Source organism: Mustela nigripes, chromosome 5 (genome assembly GCF_022355385.1).
Source record: "Mustela nigripes isolate SB6536 chromosome 5, MUSNIG.SB6536, whole genome shotgun sequence".
NCBI lineage: Eukaryota > Metazoa > Chordata > Mammalia > Carnivora > Mustelidae > Mustela > Mustela nigripes.
The window spans coordinates 120,931,409-120,948,985 of NC_081561.1; the positions used below are offsets into that span (position 1 = coordinate 120,931,409).

At 33.3% G+C, this 17,577-nt stretch overlaps 1 protein-coding gene across 3 annotated transcripts in view; it reads left to right on the top strand.

Moving 5' to 3' along the window:
* Positions 1-17,577, top strand: part of GRIK2 (glutamate ionotropic receptor kainate type subunit 2) — a 638,217-nt gene that overhangs the window by 613,655 nt on the left and 6,985 nt on the right. For all 3 annotated transcript variants that reach the window (XM_059401117.1, XM_059401116.1, XM_059401114.1), the window contains exon 15: positions 10,774-11,024. In XM_059401117.1, the coding sequence (XP_059257100.1) occupies positions 10,774-11,024 (251 nt within the window). The remainder of the gene's footprint in view (positions 1-10,773; positions 11,025-17,577) is intronic.

The following is a 17,577-nucleotide window of genomic DNA, read 5'->3' on the forward strand; positions in this document are numbered from 1 at the left end:
TTAAGTTCTTTAACAAATTATATTTTATTCATTCATAACATGGCATAAAACCAAAATTATTTTGAGACTCAGTCCGTTATGAGTGAGTCTTAACTCTCTTATATAACTTCATTAAAGAAGTATAATCTAAAAAGAGGCATCTCATACTTCACTTTCTTAAATTCTTGACTTCTAAGGAAAAGATTCCAGGCAGTAATTTATGATTTACTCTATCATTACCTCTACTAGAAATATGGCTTTGTGAATTATTTATATTTATTTAGTCATTAGTAAACACAAGGACATGTAACTCTAGTACTTGAATGAGAATCTGACTTGCCATAAACTTTCAACCAATATCATAATCTATATTTTTCAATGAGTTAATTAACATTTGCCTTTTGTGTCGTTGCTGTTCAAGCATATTGAAGATTATTTGTAATACAACATATTTATTTAGTTTCAAAATTTTGTTTAATCACAAAAAAAAATTCATTCAGGTATGAATAAAGTATTATTTGAGGCTCTTGTTCTTTTGCAGTAAGAGTTAATGAGATAAATATATTCACAGTAGAGGACTATGGGCTCAAGTTCTATGAATTCAGATTAGTGCCAGAAACTCCCCAGGATTTTGAGTTTGTATTCTGCAGGAGCCATAGTCCATAGTGAAAATTTCATCTTTACTAATACTGTAAATGTGATTAAAGAGAAGAAATCCTTTTGCTTTTATTGTTCAAATCGCCAGATATTGTCATGGAGGCACATGAGGTTAAGTGGAGAAGGTTAAAATGGAAAATACTTTGTCTGTTTTGGAGTGGGAAATCAGAAATATTTAAAAAATTGTGTATATTTTCCTTAACCCCCCAAAAGCCCATGCAGTTTCTTGTTAGCCTGCTAGGCCTCCTCCAGCGTGATTCCTCTAGGGGCCTGCCATCACCATTCATCATTCTGAGTATGATGAGAACTGCCCAAAGTGTGTTGTGAAATCGCTGAATGACTCCAATATAAGCTATTTAATTAAGGAAGCTCTGTTTACACAAAAATAACTTTAGTGGAGCAATCAACAATGATGTGAAGGTAAATGCTAAATAAGCATAAGCCGGCTTAATTAAGCTTGGGGTGACATTCTATCCCTTTCCGTTTTCCTGACTGCAGCAGTGTTATTTCAACGTGATATGTACTGTATGGTAGATTTTTGAAGCTGTAGGTGTTCTTACTCTTAACGGAACTTCCTATTTCATTTAAAAGAATTTGAAAAAAAGAAAAAAAAATTCTAGATGAGGTAAAGCATCAAAGCAAATCACTGCAGTTTTCACTAGGGAATATTTAAAATGTGTGAGCAGTTGCAGTCTCTTGCCTTTTAATTCACCATAGGTAATAATCTATTTATCTGAAAAGGGAGCATTTCTGCTTAATGGCATTTTCTATTGCATTACCTCCCTTCTTACTGCCCAGACTAAAAGCCTTCTTGGCTTCTCTCTTTCGAATGGTGAGTGCACATTTTACTTCGAGGACTAGGCAGACTCAGCGGTCCATGAGCTGGTAGGAAAGCAACGGTCTAGAAAAAATCCATTATGGCCAGTTGGGGTTATTTTGCTTTGCTATGTTCAATTTGGTAGAAATATTGTAAAGTGACTGAAGGGTGTCATTAAAACTATTTCTATTTTTAACAACAAGCTAGTGGCGTGCTTCATTCGCTAGTCCTCATCACTTTAATAAATGTGAAATATATGTCAGCTGATGGGGGATGGAGGGATTGTGCTCATTTTCTCTGTTGATGCTAAAAATTTTCTATAATATCATTCGTTCCCATTTTACTTGTTGGGTTAAATCAATAGTAATTTTCATGCAGTCAGTGAATAATTATTTCTGTAAATGAAATGCAAATTAACTTAGTCATATCACAATTATACAACCTGCTGACATATGTAATACATGAAAAATATAAAGCAGAAATATAAAAATGAAATAGAGATTAATGTAACATGGATATATTTATAGTGATTTTTGATACTAAGGTTAGACTTAAAGATAATTTTTTAAAAGATTTATTTATTTATTTTTGAGAGAGAGAGTAGAGAGGGGCAGGAAGAGAGAATCTTTTGGCAAACTCCCTGCTGAGCAGAGAGCCCAATGCAGGACTTGATCCCACAACCTATGAGATCATGACCTAGGCTAAAACCTGGAATCAGATGCTTAATGATTGAGCCACCCAGGCACCCCTAAAGTTAATTTTATCACACACAGAATTATTATATATATTTTATTTCTGTTGTATTTAATTATTTAATTATAAATGTTACGATATATTCTTATTTCATAATAGGATTTTCAAGTTACCTTTAAAAACTGTTCTATAGGGACGCCTGGGTAGCTCAGTTGGTTAGGCAGCTGCCTTCGGCTCAGGTCATGGGATCGAGTCCCGCATTGGGCTCCTTGCTCAGCAGGGAGCCTGCTTCTCCCTCTGCCTCTGCCTGCCATTCTGTCTGCCTGTGCTCGCTCTCTCCCCCTCTCTCTCTCTGATAAATAAATAAAATCTTAAAAAAAAAAACTGTTCTATAACATTTTATGTTAATAAATACAAAATAGCAGTAGTCCTATTACTGATTCTCAAGTAACATTAATCTCCTTATAATGCTCTTATACATAATTAGCCTAAAGTAAAAAACGTTGCAATAGGTTGTATCATTGACTCTTTACGGTAGAAGTAGACTACCTTGACATGTGAACAATGTGGAATTTCTTTCTTCACTTCCCTCTTCTAATGTTAAATCCATGAGATCTCACTGCTTCTTTATTTCTTGTTCTTTGATGAAGTGAGAGATATAGAATTGGTACTAGGGGAGGCATGTTGTTTGTTTAAGGCAGATGCCAGTGTTTATAAAAATAGAAATCAGTATGAGAAGCATGTTTTTTCCCTGTTTTGCTCACCATCCATTTCTAGAATTCCCAATTCATCACATAATAAGTACTGTAATATTCATCATTATAGATGCATAAAATAGCCGGCCTTCAGTTCTTCAGCTTTACTGAAATGAATGAATACATTTGTCTTCATTAGTTGAACATAATGCACAAAAATTGATGCAAATTATTCATCTTTCTGCAGGTCAAACCTTCCATTAAAATTCATTCTATTTTTTCATTGCATAAGCAGCATAATTTTAATGTTGGTGAAGTGATTTTGCAAGGCTAAATCAAGATCTAATAATTTTCAGAACCTGAATTAAACCAAAAAAAGTCAAATTATACTTGTATAAGTTGTATATCCCTGGCATATTGTTAAAGTCTAGATTTCATGTCACTGAAAACAGATGAGAGTCTCAGTAAGCTATGCCTGCTCCACAGACATCCTCAATAGACCCTGCGTGCTAGAATCTAGGAAGCTTCCAGGGGGGATTTGATGGTTTATAAGCAACAGTGTGAGCCATCCTCATTAATATTGTAAATGCTGACCAAATGGTGCCCAAACAATGCATGAATAGATAATTTTTATGAAAACAGAGTTGGTTCTCATAGGTTTTATGTGCAAGATCATTTCATTCATTTAGTTGGTTTCTTATTCTGATTAGTCCAAGGTCATAGGTTCAAACTCTATTATGGGTTAGTTAACCGGACTGACTATGCCAGATTGTTATCCTTTGGTTAGAAGGACTGAGTAAAATCAATGAATCACTCTTATTAGAAAAAAAAAAGTACAAGCACGGAGGTGAAATGTGTAAATACTAAATTCCAAAGATGACTGCCTTGCATTTGCTGGCTCTCATGTGAAAGGCGTTTTCTTTGCATGCTATATAGAATGTGTGGACTTTTAGTTAGATGACTTATGTACAAATTCTCATTTCACCTGAGTGTTGCTGGTGTCTTGGTTGAAGTTACTGAGCCTCTTTAAGACTCAACATCATTATCTATAAGTGGAAGAATCACGTCTACACAACTGGGGTGTAATAAGGGTTAAACATATTATATTTATAGTATTTGCATCAGAAAACATGTACCACAGAGAATTACTAAGGATATATCTGTGGTTTTTAAGTTATTTGTATCTTACTTTTATACCCTCTATTCTCTATATATCCAATGTGTGTGTGTGGTTTTTTGTTGTTTTTGTTGCAGTGAAAACTCAAGGATAGGACACATGTGGCATTGTCCATCATTATATGCCTGGAATCTAGCACCTGTGCTACGTGGTATCTATGAGTGTCATATAGTAAAGAAAAAGCAAGCAAACAAACAAAAAACAACAACAAAAACACATGATTCTGACATGGTCCTTGCCCCTAGGGCATTCATATCGTCATCTAGGAAGGAAAGAAGGATGGAAAAACATTAGAATATGATACACCAAATATTGTTTTAGAATATTTACATGTGTTATGGCACCAAAGAAGAGGGATCCTGTATATATCTATGGTACTCAAGAAAAAGTGTGCAAATATAGGGAAGAGTGAGCAGAAGTTTATCTGAATTAGGGGAATTTCAGCCAGAAAATTGGAGGAAGTGTGAAAATGGGGCTCTCCAGACAATGGGAGGTACAACTAGTGTGTACTGCAGTTGAGCTGTAAGTAGAAGAGGTAAAATCAGAGAGGAAGCCTGTGATAGATTGAAGAAGTGGATTTCATGACATATTTAGGAGTGGATATTTTATTCTATAGCTCTGAAAGAGCTATACCACTGAACCACTGAAAAATTTTAAAAAAGGAAATGATGTTCCTAGATTTCCAATGTGGAAAGATTACAAGGTATTTTGGAGAATGAATCATTTTTATCTGTTATTTACTATTCTGTGATTAAAATGTTGGTAATTAGATTTCAAGATAAGATCACTCTTCTATTTCTGTGATTCTCATTAATGGACTTCTTATAGTCCTATCAAATTGAAGGCTTTTGATGGGAGATCTTCAAAAGAAAATGCAAAGAGGGAGACAGTACCCAATTTAGCTGTTATCTAACAGGAAGTGTGAAATGGGCCCCATGAAAGTGTTTAGTTGCTACATATATTAAATGCTTCATTTGAAATAAATCTAATAATTATTACATATAGACTATAGAGCTAGACATAGTTTGGATTCATAAGAAATAACTAAAGATAACATTACAAACATAAATGATCAATTATTTAGTAATTAATACATTTTTTCATTTATGCATGTGTTCATTTAACAAATATGGTGTTCTTACTCTGTCTCAGGTGTTATACCTGTCCTTATGAAATTTATAGCTTGGGGGCACCTGGGTGGCTTAGTGGGTTAAGCCTCTGCCTTCGGCTCAGGTCCTGATCTCAGGGTCCTGGGATCAAGCCCTGCATCTGGCTCTCTGCTCAGCAGGGAGCCTGCTTCCCCCTCTCTCTCTGTCTACCTCCCTGCCTACTTGTGATCTCTCTCTGTTGAATAAATAAATAAAATTAAAAAAAGAAATTTATAGTTTGTTAGGGTCAACGGGCATTAAACAATCACAGAAGTTATGTTTTAGTTACAAACGGAAACAAGTTCTAAGAGAAAATGTACAATGATGCTATGGTACTGTATAAGAACATTATTGATTCAATAAAAACATAAATCTGCAGATACAGCAATATAAAATTAAATCTGAAATGTAAATGTAAAATTTGTCCTAGCACTTCTTAAAAACAAATACGGGAGGGAAAGTGTTCTTTGAGGCAATAAAACCCATCTTCTACTGAGGCAAAATCTCTAAGAGAGTGTGGTTTGGTTCTTTCTTTATTGGAAGATTTTATCATGGAAAGAATGGTAAAAAGAGATACAGCTCTAAAAGCACCTGAAATTTATTGTGCATTTATGGCAACCTTGCACTCATCTCGGCATAGGAAGCAGGGAGCCATTTCGTAAAATTTAACATTGCCAGCAGCACAGTAATTTAAGAATGGAAGTTGAGGGTTCCAGCAGACACCCTCAGATCTTTTGGGCTAACCAAAAGCACTGACTTTTACTTATTAAAGCACTGACCAAAGGAAACTGCTGACTGGTGATTAAATGCAAGGAATGCATAAGAATTTATAAACTTCTTTGTTGCTCTAACTTATAGGTTTTTGGCAACTTGTAAAAAAAAATTTAAACATAATAGTCCTGTTCTTGTCAGTATGCACTACATTTTTAAATAACCAAAGAAAAGGAACCAATAATCGGAGATTGCATAGTGAAAATCAAAAGGCTAAATTCAACTCTAAGAGGTACTTGGCATATCCTGCAAGATTTTTTCAAAAAATGATTTATTTGCTAATATTTTAATGTAGAGAATTTTAGGTAACATGGTTCATGTGTTCTCACAAAAAATGAAATAAAATATCTGGTAGCCCTGTGTTGAAAAAAATTTTTTTAAGATTTTTATTTATTTATTTGACAGACAGAGATCACAAGGAGGCAGAGAGGCAGGCAGAGAGTGAGAGGAGGAAGCAGGCTCCCCGCTGAGCAGAGAGCCCGATGCAGGACTCGATCCCAGGACCCTGGGATCATGACCTGAGCCCAAGGTAGTGGCTTAACCCACTGAGCCACCCCCTGTGTTGAAATTTTTAAAGTGGAGCTGAAGGTTATCCACTGTGGATGTTATAATTTTTCAGATATGTTTTGTCAAAAGTGCTTCTTCATTCATTTGTGGCTGTCTGTCCCTTAAGCATTTGAGGATTGACTTTTAGGTGCAAGAATACGTGTTATTATAGACATATTTCCAATTTTCTCAGTAGTTCTCCAATCAATCTCAGAGTCCTCTTGCAAAAATACACATCTTCCTCGGAGGCAGCTTCTCTCATAGCCGCTCAGTGCTCTCAGGGCTCCTCGCTTGCCAGCATATGGATTGAAGCTGGGTTGGGGTCTGGGCAAAACGCAAGCTGTATCTATCTAGCTGGTGGCTGTTCACTTCATTGGGGCTAAGCGCATGGCTGTTCATGTCACAAGGAGGATGAAAGATACTTTTGTTCTTTGCTCTCAACGTGTCCTTGAGATTTTTCAATGAGATGAAATTTCAGCCCATCTTGGAATTCAACTAGTCTCTGTATAGAAATGTTTCCCCAGGATTATCAAATGATGTACCAAAGAAGTAATAATTTGTTGTTGAATTGCTGTTTCTTTACAAAAATAATTATTTGAACTAAATCAATGACAAAATGATAGGTAAATCATGGCAAGGATTTACTGTCATCAATTATTTCCTATATTATCTTGTTAAAACCTCAAAATGAGGTATATTAACTTTGTAGCTTTGATTTAAACCAAATTCCATACACACACTACTATATTTATATTGGAAAACAACTTTGGGGAGGTTTGTTAGCAATGGGAAATTTTTATGCTTACTGTTAAGTGCTAGAATTAGGAAGCTCAGCCAAGCAAGAAATCAAGGTGTATCTATCATTTGTTGGAAAGTGGGTTGCTTCTGTTTGTCTGTTTCTTATTTTAAGAATGTAGGGGAGAATATTGTATTTGAAGTTTAATGGTTATGGTAGGTTGGCAATAAAATAATATTCTTTCAGTATTGTTTGGGATGAGAAATAAGCTGACCCAAAATAATACTTAGCTGAAAAAAAATAATACTTAGCTGTATCAAGAATTTTCCATTTTGAAGTCTACTTTTCAAGTCACTCTCACCCCAAATTTTGCTTACTATTGTACTTCTAAAAGAGAAGCCACATTTTATATGTGTCACATGTGGCCACAAGTACTATTTTCACAAGTACTATCAGCACAAAATTTGCTTCAGCTGCTGTATTTCCAATTAAAAGGTATATTTGATGAACTGCAATTCTGCTTAAAGGGGATTTTTTCCCTCTATCAAATATTTATTTTACAGAGAATATGCATGGTTAATCAGAATGGTAATTCAAAGTAAGAGTGACCTTGAAGCTGGTGTTAGGTTAGATGCAGTGAATTAATGAAAACTGGATAGCCCAACAGATGGCCTTAATTTATGGTTTTGAAATACACGTCCAACAAACCAAAAGGACTAGGTTGTTACTCTTCCATTATGATAAGAATGCCTCAGTCAGATATGCTCCTCATAATATGAAACATTTGTTGAGAGCCTATTATGTGAAAAAATATTCAGAACTGAGAATCATGTAAAAAATATTGAGATGATAGATGATAGAGACAAATGATAGATATACATGGATAAACATCATCTATTCCAGAGTTTATAATGTACATAGGAAAATAAGTCACATCCTAAAACGTAAATAATAGTAATGATAATACTAGATGACCTAGACTGGGTGTTCAGTTAGTGATCAAGGCAGAAGGTAGACTGAGCAAGGCTTGTCAATTGAGACCTGAATCTTTTAAACTGATTTTGAAAATTTTAAATTGATTTTAAATTTAATATTTTCATCTGGAGTAGCATATGGAAGAGAGTACAACAAAGAAGCCAAAAAGCAGAAATTTTTCTGTTATCATGAGGAATTAGTTGTATAATGGAAATAAAATATTGAGTTCTAAATATAGGAATGGATAATAGTTCCTTTAAGGAAAACTGGAAAAATGTACAGAAGCCATATACCTACACATTTCTTCTGAGTGAGATTAAGGATTATGTTAAAGAAATAGCCATCCCTGGATTAGGTAGACCATCCCTCCAACTTTTTCATCAGGTTACTTACTTTCTATGATTTCCCTTGTCTTTCTGCTTTTAGCGTGACTGTTCTTTCTAAGAGAATGATGCTATGTTGATCTTATTATATTAAACAAGTTAAAACAAAGTATACAGTGGTGTCCCTTATGAGGCAGGAAAGTTTCTTGATGAAGTTTTTAATCACTCTTAACAAAGATAAAGTTTTAGTATAAGTCCCAGTAGGTATATTTAAGTAAAAAAAAAAAAAAATGCAGGAAATACTGATCTTAACCGTGCAGTGTACACAACTAAAATTGTATTCCACAGATAAAAATATTTTCTTTTCCAACTACTGTGGCACTATGTGTGAGAGTAATATTTCTGAGAGTTTCAGATTTTTGCGTATATTATTTTATGCATTTCAAAAGTTGCTGCTGCCTTGAATGACAATGTTCTGTGAAATTTTTTGCAAAAGCTCTACTAGGTTTTTTTTTTTCTTTTAATTGTGACATTTTGTAAAGGCAGGAAATGGATTAAAAATGAACATGCTAAATATATTTTTCAAAAAAGCAATAATTTTACATGTACAGAAATTATTCTAACCTTTAATACTGGAGAGAACAACATTTTACTTAATACAGTAATGGATCAGCGCAGTTTTTTGGTAGAAAATGGACTTCTGATACAAAGATCTGTTTAAACACATGCGCACACACACACAACAACCCTCAAGTGTGATTTTCCTGTTCTAATGATTTGTTGCATTGTTATTATATTGTTATTATTGTTGATGTTGTTATTAGTTAATGTTTGGTTCTGGATTCTACTTGTTAACTGAATTTAAATTACTTGAGGTTCCGGTTACCTTGCAACACTTGCAAAGAGTGGGATGTAACTGGGTGGTTTCTCTATACATATGGAGGTACATACCCATATGTGTATACACGTTTTATTTACTTTTTCCTGACGCTCTTACACCAGGTATGTACCAGAACGATCTGTCGTGTCAGCGTAGTTAGGAACGTCCACGCCGATTGTATACATGCGGCTGTAATCTACTATTCTGCATTTTGAGAGAAGTTGCAAAATTTGAAAATTAGTATTTTTCTGTAAACAGAAGAACTTATGAATGAGGAGATGCAGAAAAGTGGAATGTGCAGTGAAGCATTTTAGGAAAGAAGATGGAACTTTAGATATAGGCTATTTCTGGGTGGGAAAAAGAGGTAACACCAGTCCCTTGGATAGGTGTTGAAAGATGCACATCGTTGAGTTTTATTCTATGCTTTTGGGAAACTAATTAGAAAGTTATTACTTATCATGTAACAGCTAATTCAGATGAATATCTGCCCCGATCAACATAAATACTAAATTTCATTCATACTGCTACCTCCACTGGAGAGAACATTTCCCCCCCCCCCCAAAATAATAAATAAACTTAAAAAACCAAAACAAACAAAAAACCCAAAAAACTTACAGTGTATTACCATGATGATTTTTGAAGGATCCGAGTGTGTAGAAGACTGTTATTTCTGTTATTCAGATTAAAGAAAAAATAGGAGTGAGCACCTATCACTCGCAAAGTATTAGCTACCCCTGAGTACAGCCCGTTGATCCTGGGAAAAACAACTTTTCCCACAACTTTTCTGAAAAGAGAGATTACTGTTTTATCAATGTTCTGTTTCAGTGTGGAGTGATTCCTATATATTAGCTAAATATCCTTGCACTTTATCAATTTCTTTTTTAGGTTTCTACTTTGGTTTTACTTAATTCCCAGTGCTCTGAATTTCCTGATTTTGAAAAGGAGATGATTTTATCCTTCAAAATCAGAAAGACATTACTTTATGTTGTTAATTACTTCTTTCATTAAGTTTCTATCCTTGGGGTGCCTGGGTGGCTCAGTGGGTTAAGCCTCTGCTTTCGGCTCAGGTCGTGATCCCCGAGTCCTGGGATTGAGTCCCGCATCAGGCTTTCTGCTGAGGGGGGAGTCTGCTTCCCCCTCTCTCTCTGCCTGCCTCTCTGCCTACTTGTGATCTCTCTCTCTGTCCAGTAAATAAATAAAAGATATTAAAAAAAAAAGTAAATTTCTATCCTTGGTCAGTTTTTCTCTACTGAAAATAAATAATTGGCATGCTCTGGAGCGTTTGAACAAAGCTCTGTCCTCTTCTCATCATGTTAACTTTTAATTATAAAACTCTGGGTTCCTTGAAAGAGTTAACATACCCTCTCTTTTCTTAGGTTCTCCATATAGAGACAAAATCACCATAGCAATTCTTCAGCTGCAAGAGGAAGGCAAGCTGCACATGATGAAGGAGAAGTGGTGGAGAGGCAATGGCTGTCCTGAGGAGGAGAGCAAGGAAGCCAGTGCCCTGGGGGTTCAAAATATTGGTGGCATCTTCATTGTTCTGGCAGCCGGCTTGGTGCTCTCAGTTTTTGTGGCGGTGGGAGAGTTTTTATACAAATCCAAAAAAAACGCTCAATTGGAAAAGGTAAATGTCACTTTTTTACAATTTAAAGCAATTGTTGTTATAATAAAACAAACTATTTTTGATCTTTCCAAGCAAGGGTAATGCTTAGCACGGTGACCGCTAATTGTCTTCTGCCAATCGTTAGCTAACGAAGGTTCACAGAAAGAATCAGGAACACCCTCGTGATTTTTATTTTAAAAGAATATGTTTAAATTAAAGCCAGGTTCAGGACACGTGAGTATTTCTTCTGTTATTGAGGCCTGAGGAAAAGAGAAACTTCTGCGGCTTGAAGTTCATTGCAGTTAGTTCAATGGAGAAATGCAATTAATGAAGGAAGCAAAAATCGAAAATTGTAACATGAAGGAAGGAATACTTCTCTATAGATAAAACATGTTTTAAAGTACAATCTGAAAGAAGGTTTCAAGTTAGAGGGTAGATGAGTTTTTTTTTTTTTTTTGAAGATTTTTAGTCCAATAATTTTCTAATTGAAAAAAGAATTGTAATTTGCATGGTGAAAATTACAGTTAATTTTCTAAATTAGTGAATGTGTGGAAATACTGTCGTTCCTTTCTTGCCATTTAATAAGTCCTTTATTCCTTGGCACCAGAATCTTTAGAAGAATATTTATAAACCTCAAATATACTGAGGCTATGGCATTTTTTTTCTCGAGATTTTAATATATTTAGTCTTTTGTACAAATGTCTTTATGTTCCATTCTTGAAAAATTTGTGAATCTCATTCAAATTATATATTTCTAGTGCTATAATTTCTTCAGTTCCATAAATATAAGGAATATTTATAGAAAAATCTCTCAGATGGTACATGAAACTTTTTGTATGTAAATTTATAGCTCTGAACATGAAATACTGCTTTACCATTTTTAAATCTTCTAGCACCTCATTTATTTTTTGTATATAACCATCTCTTTTGTTTTTTTTTTAATAAAAAAAATGTTGTAGGGCTTAAACTTTAGACCCTGTGTCATAGTGAGATTATATTCTCTTTCATATTTAAGAGGTTTATAAACTTACTGGTAAATATGAAGAGAAAACATATGAAATTAAAGATAATGTCATATATTAATATAAGGTAAATATATCTTTCTAATATTCTTTGAACACGGACAACTTTAAAACTATTTTTGAAAAACAAAAATATTTTCCTCTGTCTTTGGCAATTTAGTTGCAATTAGTTCTCCTTTCTGGAATCAAAATTTTGGATACAGTATTCTTTTTTTACTTGACTATAGTATTTAACACTTAGAAATAATATTTTTATAATTGAGTAGTTTGAAGGTCTCTTTTTGCCCTTGAATAAAATTACCAACTCAAAAGTTTGAAGAATTTAGAAAATCATATGATTTATTTCCCCACAACATTCAAGATGGTTATATCTGATGACTTGGGCTAAATCAAATATTTGTTGCACTGGTGTGATCAACGAATAGTCTCAATATTTTTTAGAATTAACATATAATGTATTATTTGCCTCAGGGTACAGGTCTATGAATCGTCAGGCTTACACACTTCACAGCATTCACCATATCACATACTCTCCCCAATGTCCATAACCCAACCACCCTCTCCACACCCCCCTCCCCCCAGTAACTGTCAGTTTGTTTTGTAAGATTAATAGTCTTTTATGGTTTGTCCCCCTCCCAATCCCATCTTGTTTCATTTTTTCCTTCCCTACCCCTCAAACCCCCCACACTGCCTCTCAAATTCCTCTTATCAGGGAGATATGTTTTTTATGTTATGATCCTTTCTGTAGTGTCAAAATCAGTTTTGAAATCAAATTCAAAGAACGAATCAAAGACAAAAAACATTAACACATCAATTTCCATTTTTACTATAATTTGGCAATAAATGTGTCATTTGGTTAGTTAGTACTTAAAATGAGTCCACGAATTCCAGAAGGAATTTGGGTTTTCTAATTGGAACCTCAAATCTCCATATACAATCATTTTCTTTCAGTTAGAGCTCAGTGTTAAAACCAATGAATTACTCTCTTGATACATGTGGTATCCTATTGCCCTTGTCACTTTGTGTCCTAGTCATATGATTTACCTAGGCTGTGTCTTTATGCACAATTCGTCTATAAGCTTCCTGCTAAAAACAAAATAAAACAACCCAAAAACAGAGATTGTAGGGATTTAATTCTCTAAAATAACCTTCTGTATACTTACTATAAAAACCTAGTTTGGTTGAAATTCAGCTTTTTTGAATTTCTTTGAATCTGCATGAGCTTCTAAAACAATTAGGAAAAGGAAATTAATGTACCTTTCTTGACTGAAGCAGATGAAGCGAATAAACAACTGTGTTGATATTACGCGAGGATTATTAGTCACATTCTCCAATGCTTTCACACTCTGTCTCCACATAGTTTCATAATGAAATCCAAATTCCCCAGCTTAGCAGATGAGGCACGTCAGGATGCCCCTGTCTACCATTAGAGTTCTATTTTTTGTTTTTCTTCAATTTGTACCTTTATTCTAGTCAAACTAAATGACTTCCAATTCTCCAAGGTCTTTTGGCTTTTTCAAATCTTCTTCCATTTGACTTAAACAAATCTTGACCGTTTTTCTGTCTGGTAAACTCCCACTAGTCATTCAAGACTAGGTATCAACTTGCCCAGAAAGCTTTTCTTAATCAATAGATGTAATGGATGTGAGTATAGGACACAGCTAATTCCAGAAGGTGGTGTTGGGTTTTCATTTCCTATTTCAGTGGAAAAAACTATGATATGCATCTTACTTTTTTTTTTTTTTCACTTAGGTGATTTCAGGTACCATCATCATTCCAAAAACATTTCCTACCCCTTTGAGAAAGTTAGGAAGGCATTTCGTCCATTTTAAACCACATCAATTATTAAGTCTAGATACCTTTTCTCTGTGAAGCCTATGCACATCTCCATTCTCCCTTAGCACAGTATTTTATTCATATTGGTTTCTCTGTGTGGGTGCCTCTCTCCCTATGAGAATCTCAGTTCCTTTAGGACAAAGACATAGTGTTGTTGGTTTGTATCTCCAAGGTCCCAAAGGGATGATCTCTCTCTATCATCTATTTACTTATTTATATTTTCCTTCTATCTATTCAGATTAATAATGAAGGTGATGCCAGGAAATGATTTAGAAAAGTATATCATAAAGAATAAAAAAGAACTATGTTTCTATATAGTTCAAATGAACTGTGCTTATAAAATAAATACTTATGGATTTATTAGAAGTGACTCATTTTTATTTATTGTGGTGAGTCCAGTTCTTGGACTCAATTCTTTTTTTATTTTTCTTAAGGAAAAGACTTTATTTAGTTAAACCCTATAGTTTGTTTAACACATTACTTAATTTATTAAAATTAACCATAAAATATATCTAGATTTATCACAGGATATGCATGAGGACCTATAAAATTCACAGTTTATTTATACTTACAATTGTGACTTTAATTACATTTGTTAAATTTTAAAAGTAGGGTAAATATTTGTGATCATTCATTTACTCAATAATTATTTATTGAGAACTGAACATGCAAGGAATTATATTTTGCACATTAAATGTGAGCAATGATACATTATTCATAATCCTGGCCCAAATATTCTTTGCTATCTCTTTTCCGTTCTCTTTCTCTATTCTCTTCCTTCTTTCTTTAGGCTATAGTATTACAGGGTTTAGAAAAAAAATGAAATTTCCCATCTTTATCTAAATAGGCTGCCAGATACACACAGTTCTAGTTGAATATGAACCTTATGGATAACATTTTGAATAATGAATTACATGCATTTTGTAAAATGTTAGTAGAGCAAATAGGTCTTGATGACTATAACTTTTTTATATTTTTAGTAATTAGGAGTAGTGTAAGAAAGCATCATTTTTAAATGAAGAAAGGTTAAAACTGAAAGCAGAAGAAAACACTGAAATACCTGGTCCCTGAAACTTCAAAAACCGTAAATTGCATTCCTTTCAGATAACCACAAGATGGTGTATTACAATTTTGATAATACTTCATGGTTTTTATTTGATGCAAATATTAATACATCAAAGATACATTGCTTTTCATTTTTTTGAACTTTTAAAATAAGTAGGTATTTATTTTTCTGATTTTTCCAAAATATAACTTGACCATTTGAAAAGATCTTCAAAATGTTTTTCCTTCCTGAATGTGTCTGAAAAAGTAACTAATCAATACTTACATTTTCTCATTGATTTTCTTCTTGCCTTCTTGTTCCCTGATTTAAAAAATAAGTTAAGTTTCATTTAGTAACAATCCAAGAAACTATTATACATCTGAGACAATCGTCAGTGAATTTCAGGTCACGTGGATTTGCTTAAAAGATCCTATTTCCCCCCTGCCCCGCTAAGTCTACTTAAACTGAAGAAAACTATTTAAGATACAAAGTTTTGTTTTCTCTGATCATATGTATGATAATATATTGGTTTTATAAGTTGAAGTGATAGTAATTATGTTAATTTTAACTAAATTATTTATGACAGAATTATGGTTCAATTCATGTTTAAAATCATTCACCTTTTCTTAAATATTTTAACATGTCCTCTTTTTAAAGATGTACATATTTCTGACTTCTGAATTCCAGAAAGAATAATAATGTAACTTATACAGTTTAATTTTTGTCTGATTTATATACAGAAATATTTTCTTTCCCTGCAATTGAAAATGGATTTGCTTGTAAAAATGGTTTTTATTGAACAGTTTGAACAAGAATCTCTGAGTTTCCTGACAGAGACTTAGCAGCAAACATATTCTTTCTTATTACTTAAGTTTTAACAGTATTTAGTCAAAATGTCTGAGAATTAGAAAAATAGACAATTTATTGTTCAGATATTGAATTTGTATTGATTTGAACTTTCCTTTAAGATGATTGAAGTACATTTTAAGAACTACTTGGTATTGTTGTTTTCCAGGATGTAGTACATTTTAGTCGATGTTGTTATTTGTATTATAGAACACTGGTATGTCATATTCCAAATAATCTCTAAATAATGATGTTTTTCCAGACGGTGAAAGTTAAAAAAAAAAAAATTTAAAGGGCACATAGAATGCTCTTCAATCTATAGTTGAATAACAACTATAGAAGGAAGCTGTAACTCATACTAGAAGGACCAGCGAATGAAAACAGTACAATTTGGAGGAAAAACAAAGAAAAAGTCAGAGTGGGTTAGTTTAATGCTGTAAAACTAGGGATCCTGGGTGAAAGATACTTACAAGGAAAACACTTTTCAAAGCTGGTTGGATCTGTATTTCATGGAACCAGAAGAATGAAAACAGGATGTCGCTTTCAGAATGTTAAAGAATTTGTTCTATCAGAGCAATGCTTTTTAAAAGAGACCATTTATTGAACAAGGCATAGGAAGGCAAACACGGTTATAAATCATCAGTAAAGATTTTATTTCAATATTTACCTTTTGCAAGTAATGCCTATCAACAAACCACAGAACACCTGTGCTTTGGAAAGTTAACTGCATTTAACTTTTTAGAAGTTAGAAGTTCTATTTTCAGTATAATAAAATTTAGCCACAAAGCATGTTGCTATTCAGAAATTAAAAGTTGAAAATAGACTTTAGACAAATAGTCCATTTTGTATTGTTTTTATGTTACTGCCTGTGTCTGAGAGCAGAGCATCCCTTAATTTCTACAAATGACCTATATAAGAATTACCTGGATGGTTTTTAAAAATGTTTTTAAACATAAATATCAAATCCTACTTAAAAGGAGATGCCAATCTTTATGTTATTCACTAATCTAGTTCCAAATCATCTAAAGGATTTTTAAGTCATTAGTTTGTGATTAAGCCAGTCTCTACTTATGCACATAAATGATGTTTTAAAATTAAGATTTTAGCTGAATGGATAATAATTTTACTACCTTATTTTTATAAATAACTTGAGTTTCTAAAGAGTACCATCTCATTTGAATACAAAGTTACCCTGAGAACAATGCGAATATCATTATCCATATTGTGTACATTAGGATAAGTGTCTCAAGGGTCAAGTGTTTCCCAAAGTCAAAGATGTCTACTTCCACACTTTTTAAGCTATAGCATATTGCACAGAATGGATGTAGAATATTTAACTATTTTTCCTGATTATTTTTCTTCCTGAAGTTGCATCGATGCAATATGTAGAGTGAGAGTTTGAATTAGATAAACAGATTGTGGGCTTTGATCTTAAGCACTGTCTAGTTATTTCACTTTCCCAGATAATTATGCATGAGTTTTAGAATTAAAAAAAAAAAAAAAGATTTGGGCTCCTTTCTCAACTTTGTTCAAATTTGGTTAAAATGACTTAACCTTTCTATACATCTCTTAAAATAAACAAATAAATGGGTTATGAATACACCATAAATGAATGTGTTTTAAAAATTAAGATAGTTAACATACATTGAGTCTTTTGCATATGTCTGGTGTGTAATAAGCAGCTATTGCTATAATATACTTATTATTCATAAAGCTGATGCATTTTTAACTGCTGGATCTTAAAAAGAGAGAGCTTTCCTGGAATTCAACATTAGATATTTGGATGTTATATGTTTTGTTGAAAATTGTATCATTATGACTGCTA